Raw genomic sequence first — 16420 nt, 5'->3', positions numbered from 1 at the left:
AGATTGTCCCTCACCGCTGATTGACTTTCAAGTTGCTCTGCTAAACTGGGTGCAGTTGAAGTTTTAGCAAGTCTCCCGGGGACCTCAGGCGGCTTCAGTTTCAGCCTTGTAAAGAACTGTTAAGATCCAATCAAAATAAATAAAATCAGATCCAGGAAAGCGATGTGTTTGTGACTACAGACGAAACACTCAGGATATTCATGCTGAAGCCCAGCACCCCGTTTTCTCGAGGATTCCTTACACCAGACTGGCACGGAACCGTGATCTCACCAGCATCTGCTCTCAGAGGCCCCGGCCGCCGCGAGCCTCCTGCCCCTGTGCGACTGGAGAGGAAAGTGCAGGCTGGGCTGGAGCACAGACTGTGTGACACGGAGGAGAGTCCCACACCACGGCTGCAGGGGACAATCCCACCCCGCAGGCCTGCAGGGCCTTACTGGCCTGCCACGTGCCCAACCCCGGGAAAACGCAGGCCGAGAAACACATGGTGTAACCACGGAGTCAGAAATGCCAAATCGTGGGATATCAAAGCCATGGAATGTGAGTGACAGACTTTTCAACTGCGAAAGTCATAGATAAAGGCAGAGGATGTTCGAGCCCAACTCTGAAAATCACCAACCTGGACGGCCCAAAGTATCTCTTTCAAAATGTTCTTAGCCCAGCCCTTTGCTCTTCTGAACGTAATGCTGAAGCAAATAAAGGCCGGGACAAGGTCGGAGGGAGAAGTATTCTCCCATCTCCATGCTCAGCCAGCCACTCCCTTACCAGTTCCACATACGCCCCCTCCCCTTGGCCTTAACGACATCCTGTGTTTGATGCTTCAGCTGGAATTTTTGCTCAAACTCTGGAAGAAAAATCAAAGGTATTTGAGAGAAAAATTCTGTGCGATGCCAAGAACCACCTCCCCACTCCTAAGGTTCAGCAAAATCAGCAGGGACACCGCAGAGGCCTTCCCGCAGCTAGACGAGCATCCGAGGAGCCCTGAGAGATCTTTGTCAACAACACCCTCCTGTTAGAGATGGAAAAGCAGCTCCTTACAAGGAGAGGAAATCACTCGGGGTCACTCCGGGGAACCAGTCAGAGGCAGGTTGGGAAGCCAGGCCTCAGGTCCCCGCTCCCACTCGCTGGCCGCCTGACCCGCCAAGAGCTGTATTCATCATTGACTGGTTGGCGCCATGTTTCCATTTGCCAAGCTTCACCCAGTCCAAGCTAGGGGGTCAGATGGGGCCTCCCTCCGTCCTGCCGGTGCCAGGCCGTGCTCGCAGGCAGGCAGGCCTGGGGCAGAGCCCGTCCTTCCCGGGCTTGGCTGCCCCCCACACTCAGCGCGCTGAAAGGCCCCCTTGTACGGCGGCCCTGCCTCCCGGCCGCAGCGCACAGCCCTGTTCTCTTACCTCATAAACGGCTAATTTGTTACATATTTTCTGACGCTGTAAATGGGAGAACAAAGACCTTTTCTCTCTCATATTTTTGTTCAATTATGTTTGTGGGGGAACCTGATCCCCTTCAAAGGGGGGCTGAGGAGCTGAGGGGGAGCCTCCCAGGCTTGCTGACCTCCCAGGCCTGCTCCTGGGCCCTGCTCCTGGGCCTGGGTGTGTCCAAGAGGGAGGGCAGCGAGGGGCCCCCATTCGTGTCCTATGAAGGCACTGGGCCCTCATCGCCAGGGGAATGGATGCCAGTCTCAGAAGCCGGTTGGCTCCTCTGGCGGGAGATAAAGTTTCCAGGAGGCAAACGTCAGGACTGAATAAAAAAGGTCCTTCCCACAGTCCTCATAAGTGTCCTGCTGTGGCCTGGGCCTGCTGGGCAGGGGATGCGCTCCCCGGCACTACAACCACAGTTCTCCCTGTAACTGCAGTATGTCCCCCAAGGACATCCATGCGGCAGGAACCTAGAGGGGAGTGGACTTTGAAAAGAGATGCTGCAGCTGAGAACCCCAGGACTGCTCAATTTTGGAGGCCCCTCCTAATGCTGAGTCTGGGGCCCGTGTTCGGGCTTTTCCCAGCTCTGGTTCCAAGACTGGGCTCCCAGAATGCTACTTCCATCTTATTGCTGAAAAGCACACTTACTGGTTTTGAACACTGGCTCTCCCAATTGCAGACGCTGACAAAAGGAGACAAATACGGACTGGAGCTGAAGGGAGGCCTTCTTTGAGAAAGTGAGCTTCTAAGCAGGGCAAAATGGATGTGTGGGTGTGGACAAGTTGGAGCTAACAGGGACCCCTGCCCCTGATCTGGCAAGGCCTTGATGGCAGGTCCAGGCAGGGCAGTGGAATGCCAGCTTGGGTCTGAGGCCCCATGAGAAAGGTGGCAGGCAGAGGACTAAGAGGCTAGAGCAGTCCTCCTTCTGCCCATGATGGATCCTAGAAGCAGACTAGCCTTTTAATCAACACTTTTGGGGGTCCTTCTCTGCTCCCATAGCTCACACTCAGCCTCATTTCCCAGGTCAGACCTATACAGCAAGAAGGACTTAGACAGCATTGAGTATTTCCCATCTGCAGTGTAAGCAGATCTTTGCTCATCCAGAATATGTCTGACTTCTCTGTATTCTTTTCCCAAGACCCAAGGCTCAGATTTCAGTTCCACATTCTTTTGCCTCGGGTCTAAGAACATTTTCCCTTTCTGTGGTGGGGGTAAGGAAGGGATAAGGGGCATAAGAATCTCAAGCTGTCCAAGTAAAGCAGGCAGATGCCTCATTCCCGCTTTCGTCTGCATCCCGAAGCTTGCTCTGTGGCTTTGGGCACCTTCCTGCCCTCTCTGGACCCTCCCTCACCTGATGTTCTCTCGGCAGAGTCGAAGTCTCCAACTCTCCCTTCCTGCTGCCAGGAAGTGACTCCTGTGACTTTGAACAGGCAAAAAGTGGGAGAAGCTGGGACTGCATTTTAGTTTTGTCTGTGAGATCAAGTTCTATGTAGCTGTCTCCTTTGATGGACTCTAGCAAGAGCTTCCGTCCTGACTGTCAAGGCCACAGGTCCCACGCCAGGCTCATGCAGTCTTCTTTCCTTCCTGCCATTCTGAACCGGCTCTTCTTCTGCCCACCTGCTTCCCTGAGTGGGATTCAAGGCTTCCTGAAGTGGAGGAGAAGATGGGGGCCCAGCCCCAAAATTTGAGTCAGGGAGAGGGGGAAGTGTGTGCAAGGGGAAAGACTCAGAGCCCTGAGCTGGAGGGTTCTAGAACATCCAAGCCAGGAAAGACTTGGAATTCTAGCCTGCCTTCACTTTTTCCATGTATCCCCAAGTCACCCAGGCCCAGGTGGGGCCTCCTCACCTCTCCTGGCCGGGAGAAAGCTAAGACTGTCTCCTGCCTACAGTATGTGCTCCTCTAATCCTTTCTCCACACAGCAGCCAGAGGGCAGCTTCTAAACCAAAAGCCTAACCAACCGGTCAATCGCTTGCTTCATAACTTCAGTGGTTTCCTGTGGTCTTTCAGAGAAAATCAGAGCTCCAGATCCCACCTCTGCTCCCTGCTCCAGTCCCATCTCATACCTCCCACCAGCCACATGCTACCCTCCAGTCCACAGGAGTCGTCCCATTTCCCTGAGCTTGCCAACTTCTCCCAGCCTTCGCATGGGTGTTGACACTCCCTGGAATTTCTTTTCTTGCTCTTCTGCATGATAAGTGCACGTTGCTACCACGCGTCCCTGCAGAATCACCTCCTCTGGCAATCTCATAAGTTGTCCTCCCCCGGCAGCAGAGTCTGTCCTTCTGCTGTGTCCATCCCTGAGCCCAGTTTTCAGGAGTGATGTTAGCACCTTTTTGCAAGTCTTCCTTGGGTACCTCTTCCCTTGCTCCACCCCACCCCTGACCTTGAGATCCTTGAGGATAGAAATGGTGCTGATTTGGTTCCCTGGCCGCAGCACCCAACACAGGGCCTGGAACCAATCCATATTGAACACCGAGGAGTGAATGAGAATCCATTCCACACAAGCTGCATCCTCAGAGCCATCCCACTGCTGCTTAGGGAACAGAAGTTTCTTAAAATGCCCTAAGGAAGGAGAGTAATGCTTTACAAGGTTTTTAGAATGCTAGCTCACTAGGCAAGGAGGACAAATATTATTTTCCTCACTTAGCAGATGGATGAACTGAGGCCCGGAGAAGAGAAGGGCTTATCCCATGTTCTCATAGAAACTCCACCAAAAGAGCCAGAACAGGAACTTTGCACAGCCTGCACGTAGCAGGGTCCGTATTTGAACCTGGGTCAGAGTCCTGCCCTTTCTGTCGCTATGCAATGTTCATGTCTGAAGCACTTGGTAGCTTGTGGTTTAGCAGACAAACGATTTCACTCACCAGCATGGAGTACTCACAGAGCCAGCCCCTCTCTTCCCACCCCAGGCCACCTGGTGGTGCCTGCTCCAATCCTGTCCTCCCTGGCTGCTGCCCAGGACCAAGGCAGAGCGGAGGTCCCCACACTGCTGGAGGGCCTGTGAGACTCCCCCCTCCTCCCTGCAAATTGGTAATTGCTGTGTGGTCAGACCAGAAGGAATTAGACAAGCCCTCTAGGAATTTCATACTGATTTTGCAAATGAAAATGGAGACTTGCCTTTTGAAGTCTAGGCAGCTGTGTCAGCAGGCAGGTCTGACACAGCAGGAAAAATAAAAACTGCACACTTCCAACCAAAGGATGCAGCCACTTCATAATAATAACGATGATGATGGTAACCAGGGCCACTGCCAACCAATCACCTACTGTGTAGACCATCCTTCCTCCGTATGCCTATTTGCTCATCTGTGGGTCCCCATCCATTGCAGCCTCCACAGGCTACAAGACCAGTGTCTGAAGATCAGGCAGAGAAGGGCCAACTACTCCTGCTGAGTAGAGTGCAGAGCCCATGGCCTGAGTTCCGAAGCCCTTCTCTGGATCCCCTCCTGGTCTGACTCCCGGCACATCTTTAAACACGCCACCCACTTCCATGCGTTCCTTTCAACGCCACTCATCCCATACAACCCAGCTTAAAGCCTGATTCCTTCACTGACTCCCAGGATGTGTCAGAAACCCCCTCTGATGCCCCAAAGCCCCTGGTTTTTTTTTTTTCCTTTTATCAATAACTCATCACTTGGTTTTATACTCACCTGTCTCTCAGTCTATCTCCTCTACCACATTGGAGTTCCTCAAAGCTTTATAACTGAGAATAGCCCAGCCTAAATGATTCTCTAGAATGTTCTAATACGTTTTGTTCTTTTTTCTCCATGCACAGTATATATTTAAATTAGGAGATCAGAGGTGGTTACTGGGGGAAAAAAAAAAAAAAAGATCCACGTAGGTGTCAAATAGTTGCCACCAGGGGCAGGGAGGGCTCAGTGCATTAAGCCTGGGCAGAGCTAAGACCCTTGGCCAAGGAGCCCCAACAGTAGGAAAGCATGGGATGTCATTTCCTTCTCCGAGCCTTGGTTTCCCTGTCTGTAAAATGGGGTCAGGAATGTTGGCCTCACAGGGCCGTTAGAAAGAATAAATGAGTTTTCATATGCAAAGTGTCTGGATCCGTGGCCTGTTTAAATCTTGAGATGGTGGGGTGTCACGCCCCTAAAAGTTGGGCTCATAAAGCACGATGTCCAGAGCTGAGAGGTACTCCCACACTCTCGAGTTTCAGTCAGGGTCCTGTGACCTGGAGAGCAGGTTCCACCTTGGTCTGGGTCAGAGCCTGCGGCACCAGAATCTGGGTTTCCAGCCTCCCTTGGACTTATCTGTGCCTAAAACTGAAAACCAAAGGACCCCTCTGCCCTCTAACAGGACAGACCCCACATGAACTCCTTTCCTAGAGACCCCAAGCTTCTGGCCTGCCCCTCCCACCCAGACCCAGCCCAGCTATCAACCTCCCTACCCAGCAGAATGCTAATCTCCTCATGTGGGTGGCTCTGGATTTATGAGCATTTCCTGGCATAACTTGAAGGACAGAAGAGGAAAGCTGGGATCTTTAAGGGTGGTCTTTGGGTGGAGAAACTCAGCATTCAGAGAAAAGAAGGAAAGAAAGCTAGGGTGAGTCAGTCTCAGCTGCCCGCCCAGGAAAGCACAGAGAGCTCCGCCAGCCCACACTGCAGGGCAAATGGAGGATGTGGCCGGCACCGCCGGGGTCCAATGGGTGGGCGTGCACAGAGCAAGGAACATCTGTGCAAGAGGCCAAGTCAATGGTTCTTTGGGTTGTGGCTAAGGGTTTGGGGTAGGGTGTGGTGAGGGTGAGGGAGGGGCAAGCACAGTTCCTCCCCCTTCAGGAGGAAGACAGAGCTGCTTTCATCCTCCATCTGATCTCCTTGCTTTACTCTTGCCTCCCTGAATTCTGCATCAACGCAGCTACCACAGCAGTCTTCTGCTCACACTCTCCAGGATTCCCATCTCACTCGGGGGGAAGCTAGAGGTCTTCAAGGCCCATTGGCCCAACGGGATGTGCCCCCACAGCTCACCCACTCTACCTCTCTGATCATGCCCTAGAAATCCCTCTCCGCCTCTCCAGAGAGCCCTCTGCGCTCCCTGCAGGCCGCTGTGGCCTAGGCCAGGGAGTCGTAGCTGTGCGTGCTCCCCTCCCAAGGCTGTGGCTCTGAGCAGGTTCAGGTTCCTGAGCCCCCACGCCATTCCCTTTAAGGCTCAGGAGAAGGAAAGCTTTCCACTGCTGCTGCTGCTTCTCTCCACCATTCCCTGTCCACACCTCTGAATATTCCCGTCGTTCGGCATGTTTCAACTATCCTTTCAGTTGAACTTACTTCATTGGAGCTCATTTCCCTGGGAATGCACCATCCAATTTCTGTCGAGTCCCTGTCTGAGACAGACCTCATCTACCTATTCCCCTTCCTCACCCCGCTCCAGCCACACTGGTCTCCTTCCTGCTCCTCACACCTATCAGGCTTGCTCTACCTCAGGGCCTTTGCACTTGCTGTGCCCTCTGCCCAGAACACTCTCTTCTCAGATATTCACATGACCACCTCCCTCATCTCCAGCAGATGTCTTCTCAAATGTCACTTCATATTGTGACCTTCCTGGACATCCTAAAATGTCAGCCACCAAGACACACACACACACACACACACACACACACACACACACACACACACACACTCTTCCTATATTCCTTGCCTTATTTTCTCCTTAACAATGATAACTCTCTGACATAGATGTTTTACTAGTTGTTGTTGTTTATTGCCAGCTTCCTCTTACTGAAAGGAAAGCTCCTTTAGGGCAAGGACCTTTATTTGTTGTGTTTACTGCTATATCTCCAGGGCCTAGAAGAATATCCAGTACCTAAGTGCTCAGTAAACATTTGTTCAATGAGTGTGTGACTTAGTCTTTTTCATGGGTGGGTAAAACAAGGCCTGGGGAAGAAAAGTGACTTGCCCAGGGCTTTGTTGTCAAGATTCCGCTGGTGACTAGATCCTGGTCCTGCCTCTCAGCCCAGAGCCGGCCCTGGCTCCAGGAAACCTGTGTTTACTTGGATGCCCGCTGCTTAGTAGCCCAGTGTCTGGAGACAGGATTCTGTGCCGCAGGCCCTGGGGGACTCAGGATACTGAGCAGGAAGCAGGGAAGTTGTCGGGGCAAAGAGAATAAATAAATAAAACTTAGCCAAAGCCTGGTAGGCTCTAACCTTTGAGGAAATAACCCCCAGCTGGGGAAATCTTCCTGCCAGGCAGAGCTACCCTTCTCCCTAACCTAGGGCATTGACAGACTAATGTGGCCAGGGATCCAGAGGGCTCAGCTATCTTAGCTTTGTGTCCTGAGAGCACTGGGTCCCGGCAGGGAGCTGCTTGGGATGGGATAATGGGATGAGTGACTCATTCGGCTTTTCATTCATTCATTCATTCTATAAGTATTTATGAAGCATTTACTATATAAGTCAGGTACTGTGCTTTCTGCTGGAGAAAGAGCCACAGAGACAAATGATTTGCCTGCCCTTGGAGTGTCACCGTTGAGCAGGAAGGGCGAGCATTACACAGTAATGAAGCAGGGGGAGTGCAGTGGTCCAGAAAATGTTAGATGTTTGTGGGGCACTAAACAGGAGACCTGCCCAGAACGTGGCCCAACGAAGTCCTCCTGAAGAAAGAGCATCTGCAGCCAGGTGAAAGGGAAGTGTGAAAGGTATGTGGAAAGAGGATTCCAGGCCGAGGGAGAGCAAGGGGAAGGTCTTGAGGCTGGAACGAAGAGCTTGGCACAAATGAGGGTCTGAACAAGGTTCCGTCAGTCCAGGACAAGGAGGAGAGGCCATGGTCCAGGTGGGTTTACCTTGGGAATGGCGACCTCTTTCCTCTCCTCATATGTCATCTCTGACCAGACCCCAGGGCTAACATTCTGGCACCTCTCCTGCTTCTCAGCTGACTACTCAGAATTTGGGCCTCGAACACTGGCCCCTACTTGTCTGTTTATGCCTGTCTGTCCTGCCAGTGGTCGAATGGAGGGCTTGGTGGGTGGAGACTAGGGGCATCAGAAAGAACCAGGATCTGTCAGCTGGACCTGTGTTTGAATCCCTGCTCCATTTCTTCAATGTGAGACCTTGGGCAAGTGACTTCGCTATCTCAAGGCCTCAGTTTCCTTCATTTGTCATGTGGGAATAACAATCCCTTTTCCAAAAGGATTATGGTGTGGGATCGTCTCTCAATATCCTTACAATGGCTCGTGGGACCTGGTTTGCTAATCAATTGGCTTCAGGTACCATCGCTCGCTTCCTTGTTCACTCAGCTCCAGTCACCCTGGCCTCTGCTCCTCCTCACATATGTACAGGGCCTTTGCACCTCTGTTCCCCCCTCTCTCATCACTCTTCGCCCCTTTCCTGCTTCATTTCCTCTGTGTAATGCATACTGTATTTGTCAGAGTTCCTTGGAGAAACAGAACCCATGGGATATATAGACAGACAGACCGACTTAAATACATACATTCATTTACTTTAAGGAACTGGCTCACACATTGTGGAGGCTGGCAAGTTCAAAATCTGCAGAGCAGGCTGGAAACCCAGGGAAGAGGAGTAGATGCTGTGGTTCAAGTCCAAAGGCAGTCTGAGGGCAGAATTCCCTTCCTCGAGAGAAGATGGTCTTTTTGCCATTAAGGCCTTCAATTTGTTGAATGAGGCCCACCCTCATCCAATTCTAATGGAGCTTAATCTGCTTTCCTCAAAGCCTACTGATTTAAGTGTTAATCTCATCTTAAAAGTATCTTCACAGAAACATGTAGAATAATGTTTGACCAAATATCTGGGTACCATGGCCTAGCCAAGTTGACAAATAAAATTAATCATCACGAGTTCATCCCTTGTCAACTCGGCACCCATGTACATCCCCTTAAATCCTACTTAATTAACTCCAGGTAAAGACACTAACAAGGACATGAGTCTGCCTGACGTGATATAACGATCTTGTGTACAACCAAATGCACTAATGGCTTCTGCAGAAGAGGATGCAAACTCTTTGTGTGATGTTTACTCTTCTCCTCGATATCCCATAACTTACATATATGATGTAAAGTTAGCAGTACTTAAATACTCTGATATAAAGTCAACGTATCTCACATTACGTGATGAGGACGAGAAAAGAAAAAAGAGAAGAAAACAAAGACTTTACACACACGCACACACATTCTTAACAAAATAAGAAAGAAATAGTTCTGACAACAAGAGTCCTTGTTTCTGTAACTGGTCACATGGGCATAGCTGGTATTTATAACTACCTTCTTCCATTACCACTGCCATTACTGTACTCCCTTTGCCTTCTGCAAACACCTCAGCCAGTCATGGTTCTTTACCTAGTGGGGTGACTTAAACCTTCATTCCTGAAGGTTTTAGGCCATCAGTAGTCCTGTCTGGGTTGGATTGTTGTAGTTTTCCATTGATGTCAATTAAGTACAGGGTGTGATGACATGAAGAGACACCCTAAGCAGCGGTCCCCAACTTTTTGGCACCAGAGACAGGTGCTCCTAAGAGATTCTAATGCCTGATAATCTGAAATGCAGCTGAACCAGTGCTGGGAGCAGCTGTAAATACAGATGAAGCTTCTCTGGCTCACCCGCCGCTCTCCTCCTGCTGTGTGGCCCAGTTCCTAACTGGCCACAGACCAGTACTGGTCCACGGCCCGGGGGTTGGGGACCTCTCCCCTAAGAGATCTGCTGTACTCTAGACTTACTCTTCCTCACCTCCTTTGTGGAGCAGCGGTCCAGCTCACCCTGGCAGTCAGGATCAGTCGCCCAGCCAACACACTAACTCCCTTCTTCACCTGTTGAGACAGAGGCCTGAGGAGCCTAACGTGGCCAGGAAGTAGTCTTAACCTCCAGCTCAATGGGATCATTGTTATGTCTCTAACATTCTAAATATTAATATTTTACTGATCATTTTATTTATTCTCTGTTTTCCCCTCTAGCAGATGAGCTTGATGAGAGCAGGATCTGGGTCCGTTTTGTCCCTGACTAAATCCCCAGCATCTAGAACGGGGCCTGGCACGTGGCAGGTGCTCAGTAAGCATCACTGAGCTTACTGTGAGAAGTGCCCATTGCCCACGTCAGAGCCCCAGCCTCAGAGCCAGGCCTGTCCAAAGGAGCCTTGGGTCCCAACATCTTTCTTAACAAAGGGGCTCAGCTGCCTTCCTCTCACAATGCAGTGACGTTGCCGAGCTGTCAAGTGAACACAAGGCCTCTGTGTTCGCCATTCCAGTCCATTTAGAACTGTTTACTAGACTAATCTGGAACAATAAACCTGTCCCCACCCTCCTGGCGCCTGCCTCACTCCATCCTAGGCCCATGTTTGAAGATGTGTTTAAATTCTGGGCCTACACTCAGCAGACGCCGTGGGCCAGCTCCTGGCCAGGGAGCACTGGTAAGGGGGGCGACCGGGATACTCAGGGCCCCTTGGTGGCCGGGCCTGCCACACAGCCATCCAGGGAGTGAGGCAGCTTTAGTCTTCACCTGGTGTTTGTTATTCCATGTCAAAGCTTTATTGTAAACATTATCCTAGAGTGTGCCACCAAGGCTACGTGCAGGCGAGGAGGGTTTGTTATTCTAAAGTGGCCGGGAACAGAAGGCATGGAGGCCTAGGAGTCTGGGAGCAGTGCGGGCTTGGGAATTCAGGGTGAACGAGAGGGAGGCAGCAATCAGTACCAGGCGCTTCTTCTGTACAGGGCCTAGAGGCCCCACTTACCGCCCTCTACTGTCATGGCCAATTGGCAAATCTGCCTCTAAAATGAGCTCCATGTGGGTAGGAACCAAACCCAATTAATACACCAACCCCAGATCCCTGCAGAGAAACAACAGAAGGTAAATGTTTGTTGAACGAATGAATGAATGAATGAATGAATGAGTGCAACTTTCCTGTATCTGTTGGAAGCACTAAGAATGCTCATGAAGGAGCTCATTTTACTTTGGAGTCCTGGACATGGGGACCTGATCATTTTATTTATTCTATTCATCATTTTATTATGAAATCACAGACATGATTTCAAACCCCAGCTCAGTCCTTCACAAGCTGTGAGGCCTTGGGCCTGTCCTTCCCATCTGCTTCTTTGGTTTCCTGTCTGTAATAGGGACACCATCCCTGCTGGCCGTCCCTCAGGGAGAGCAGAGGGAGGCCCCCGTGGGCAGTGGTAAACCAAGGGGGGCGTTCCACGGTTAGACTACCCAGGCGCAAGTGCACACCCCAGCCCTCTCTAGCTTTTTCACTTTGGGTGAGTTACTTAATGTCTCTTTGTTGCAGTTGTGTTTTTTTTTAATCTATTAAATGAGACTGATACTAGACCTATCTCAGAGTTGCTGTAAAGGTTAAATAAATTAATATGAGCTTAAAGGGTTCCTGACACATAATAAATGCTCAATAAAAATAGTGATCCTAGTAATGAATGGATGAGGACTGTCTCATAAATTGCAAAGGATGGATCCAAGGCAGGAGGTATGGGGATAGGGACCTGTGATTCAGGGGCAACCTCCTTCCTTCTGAAGCAGTTCCTGAACGTCTGTGGTCCAACAGTGAACACAGAGGCAGGCTTCCTGCCTACACCAGGCTCTTGGTCTAGACAGGCAGGGAACAGCAGATTATCTGAAATGGACACTTGATGGGATAAGTGCCAAGATCAAAGGAAGCACAGGGGTCCGTGGGAGGCACCAAACCCTGCCGGGGGTTGAGGAAGTCCGGGATGACAGGCTTGGGTTTGGTCACAGCCTACCACACTCAGCTGTGCCACACTGGGAATGCCTCTTCAATAATCTGTAACAAGCTAATAATAAATACTCCCTGGCCATATCTGGCTATTTCACAAGGCTCCAGAAAGAAAATGGGTATGGCACTGTATGTGGGATGAATGTGTACTGTGGACATCCAGAAATCCAGCCCCATGGCCCAAGGCGCTGCAAAGCATCTTGGGGTGGGTGTCAGGAGACCTGGGTGTGAGCTCACTTTGCCCGCTGGTCACTGTGTGGCCTTGAGTAAACCCATCCTGCCCACTCCGGGGCCCTGTCTCCTCTCCTCTTCTATATGACAAGGACTTAGGATGAGATTAGTGGTTCTCAGCTGGGCTCCAGGGGTACCTATGGGTTCCACAGAGAAGCTTTGGGTGTCCTTGCTGCAGGGAGACATTGAGCCAGCAGGACCTCAGGCTCCAGCCTGTGTCCCTTATATCAGTCAGGGAAGTTTTCATTTTTATTTGCTCCACATTTTGAATTCCAAGGTTACGTTCCCTTTGGAAAACAATAATAACAAAAACAAACAAACAAAAAGAATTCTGTGGCTAAAAAAGGTTGAAAAACCACTGGACCAGGTGACCTCCACAAGCCCTTCCAGCTCCAGTCTAGAAAGGCTTAGGTCTAACTGTTTTCTTCTGTTATTTAGCAAGCATTTATCCAGCACTTTCTAAATGCCAGAACTGTTCTTAGCACCCTACAGACTGTAACGTGCTTAATTCAGTAGAACACCTAGCTCAATGAGGGCCGCATGACTGAGGAAGTGACTTCATGTGGCTAGGAGGGTCCAGGAGAGCCATTTTCCTTGAGGCAAGTCTTCTGGGTGCCTGAGCAGATGACCTCACCACAGGCTAGGTGCTGCTTGGCCAGGCCGACTCTGAGAAGTATCAGGGCAAGATGTGGTCACAGGAAGTCTGTGTGTCCCGGCCCCCAGAGGAGGAGAGCAGAGCACTCCAGCTTGACACGGATGCTTTCATCCAAGGCATGAGCCATGAAGGAGGAAGTGCTTGTTGCCTTAGCAATGTCTTCAGCAACAGGGCCACTGCCTCCTGTGATCTATCCCCAGCCACCATGCTGCCATCAACACCCTGCACCAGGTGGCTGCAGATCGGATTTCAGGGGTGATGGTCAGAGCCTGGAGAAGGCCCAGAGGTGGGATGGTGGGGTGTGACCTCATCTCCAGCCAGCTCATTAGGGGGAGCAGCCCGGGTTACTGCATCTCAGCACAATCCAACTCTCCTGCCTGCCAGAAACAAATGTAGGAGAAGGAGATGGGTGGAGGTGATCGCACAAGCACAAGCTCGGCCCCATTGCCCATGACAGTATTTTGGCCAGATTTCGTGTACCTATTGCGTGAGCCTTTCTGTTCGCATTGTGTGTTCTGGAGCCATGCGTCTGATGCCACTTGGTAGGAACTTCTGCCATGTGGTGCTGGTGTGCCCCAAACGCAGACAAGAATTGAGGAAGTTCCTTCTCCTCCTGGGCCTCAGTTTCCTCATCTAAAATGGGACATTTTAGGTCATCTCTCAGGGCCCTTCTACCTCAGGCAGGCCATGTTCCATTACAGCCGTGGTCCCCAAATGCCAGAAGCAATCAGGCTGTAGAGAAGTTCCCAAGGAGCCCGTTAAAAATATGCATCCTGGGCTCAACCTCAGAGATTCTGATCCCAGGGTTGGGGCCTTGGCATTTGATATGCTACATAACACGCCGAGTGATTCCGATGCCTGGGTCTACCCGGGACACGGCTGTGCCCCCAGAGCCTGGCATGGTGGCCCGGAGCACCAAGGAGCTTGAGGAAGCACATGCTGGGTGGGCTCGGAGGGGCTCAGCTCCTAGGCCTTTGCCGGGTGTGAGGATGGCTTCCGGAGCAGGTGGCATTTCGCTTGGGTCTTGACATCGAAGTGGGCATTTTCTGTGTTTTGTTTATTTGTTTGTTTTGCTTTGTTTGGAGGGTGCCCTTGATTACAAAATGAGCCATCTAGGCTCATTCTAGAACTTTCCTAAACACAAGGAAAGAAAGGAATCCAAAGAAAAAACTCACCCATCATTCAAAAACCCAGACACGCTACAGTTCTCATTTTGCCACATCGTTAGATAAGATGTTGTCACCCAGAGCCGGAGTGGGGACCTGTGTGGGCAGAAGGCGGGAGACGAGAACAGGCTGCATGTGTTCAGAGGCCAGTGAGTAAGGAGCGGGAAGTGTGGAAACATTCAGCCGGCGCCAGCTGGTGCTGGCCCCACACACCTTCTCCGTTTCGAGGCCTGTTACCCAAAGTCCAGAGGGAAGAACGCCAGTCCCGGAGGTGTCAGAGACCTCGGCCAGGTCCCTGAGCACAGCCCTGATTTCTCTCTCTTTCCTCTGCCCAGGTGCTGTTTGCCCTGAACCAGACTCTGCTGCAGCACGAGAGCGTGCGGGCCGGAAGCCTGCAGGCACCCTACACCACGGAGGACCTCATTAAGCACTACAACTGCGGAGACCTCAACGCCGTCATCTTCAACCATGACACATCCCAGGTGAGGCTCCCCTCCTCCAGCCCAGACAGCCTCTGGGTCACCAGCTCCCCAGGCCAGGCCCATATGAACCCACCTGGCATGTATTAGACACCTACTATGAGCCGGGTGCAGGCAGTCTCTCCAGCCATGGTGAGCAAGAGCTGTTGGGATCCCCATTTTACAGATGGGAAAACTGAGGCTCAGAGAGAGAAAGAGACTTGTCCAAGGCCACACCACTCATTAGTTGTTGGGTTATAGAGTTATCAAGAGTAGCACTTGAACCTGCTGTGTGTAGAACCTGGAAGCTTAGCCTGGAAGAACAGGGAGGCCTCCGGGAGGCTCAGGTCAGCATCTGGGGAAATTAAAGCCCAGAGAGAGCAAAGTCCACAATTACTCAGAGCTTGGGCTTGGGTCCAGTCCAGGGCATTCTGCCTTGAGGAAAATTATTATCAGGCTGGGCAGACAATAGGTGGGACCCTGAGAGCTAAGCATGACTCCATCAGGCCCCCCAATGCCCTCGGGATAAATTCCGAGATACTTCAACCAGCATTCAAGGCTCTCTATGTCCCACCCTCCACTGGCCTTGTCACAGCCCAGGTCCCCCACCACACAGAGCTTGTTCTGCTGACCAGTGCCACATGCAGCTCTTCCCCAATGCAGTTTGCCCTTTCAGACTGATCTGCCTTTGTCCAGGCTTCTCCCTCCTGATGACCTCCCACTTGGCCATGGTCAAATGTCACCTTCTCTGAGAAACTCTCCCTGACTCTCTGGATGGAGTTAGGTATTCTCCCAGATACTTCTAGGCCTGCTGTGCTTTCTAGGTCACGGTGCTTGGATCTTCATTCATTCAAGAAGCAGTCGTATTAGTCAGAACAGGCCACTTCCCTGCTCAGGACACTGTAATGGCTCCTCATTTTTCTCAGGGAAAAATCCAGAGTCTCTACAATGGCCTGCATGGCCCGTGTCTTCTCCCCGCAACGTCATGTCCTCGGCCCTCCCTTGACACCCGCCACTCCAGCTGCATGGGCTTCCTTGCTGTTCCATGAGCCCAGCTGGCATGTTTTACTTTGGCACCAGCTGTTCCCTCTGCCAGGAATACCTTTCCCAGGTGTCACCAGGGCTCCCCCCTGCTCTGCCTTCAAGGCTTAATTCAAATATCATCGTCTCAATGAGGCGGGCCCTATCTACCCAACCTAGAATTGCAACCTGACTTCCACTCTCACACACTCTCCTCCCCTTTCTTATGCTCTGCATTCTCCCCGTGGTCTTTATCATTTTCTCACACACTTATATATCTTGATTCACTGATCAGTGATTAGTTACTATCTGTCCTTCCTCACTAGAGCAGAGCTCCCTGAGGGCAGCTAGGATCTGTTTCATTCAACGGTATATTCCAAGTGGCTAGAGCAGTGCCGACCATAGAGCACAGTGACAGTGCCGACCATAGAGCAGGACAGGCACAGTGATGTGAAAAGGGCTATTGAGGAGACCAAGACAGACTCAGAGGAGAGATGGGGAGATTCGCCCAGCGATCTGTGTGATCCTTGCTGTGAGGGAGATCAGAGGATGTGTTTGGAGCCTACAGCAGGAGCAGGAATTTAGATGGGCTTGGGGGTCGGGAGCGGGGCTGGGATGAGAAGGAAAGATCCCTGCAATATGAGAGGTTAGAGAAGAACGTGAATTGGCCACAGAGAGGAGGAGGAAGAATGTTCCATCGGAGGAAACTGCATGCGAACAAGCCGGAGACAAGAGAGAGAGGAGAGGAGAAGTGTGAGCATTTGGGCTGGAGGCACAGCCGGGGACCAAGCCAT

At 51.4% G+C, this 16420-nt stretch overlaps 1 protein-coding gene across 6 annotated transcripts in view; it reads left to right on the top strand.

Annotated features, from left to right (window-relative positions):
* The window catches only part of TRABD2B (TraB domain containing 2B), a 204055-nt gene that overhangs the window by 169498 nt on the left and 18137 nt on the right, over positions 1-16420 (top strand). For all 6 annotated transcript variants that reach the window (XM_023535040.1, XM_023535033.1, XM_023535034.1 and 3 more), the window contains exon 3: positions 14484-14630. In XM_023535040.1, the coding sequence (XP_023390808.1) occupies positions 14484-14630 (147 nt within the window). The remainder of the gene's footprint in view (positions 1-14483; positions 14631-16420) is intronic.

This window comes from Pteropus vampyrus, unplaced genomic scaffold, assembly GCF_000151845.1.
Source record: "Pteropus vampyrus isolate Shadow unplaced genomic scaffold, Pvam_2.0 Scaffold135, whole genome shotgun sequence".
In the NCBI taxonomy this organism is placed as follows: domain Eukaryota; kingdom Metazoa; phylum Chordata; class Mammalia; order Chiroptera; family Pteropodidae; genus Pteropus; species Pteropus vampyrus.
This window is presented reverse-complemented; position numbering and strand designations above follow the sequence as displayed.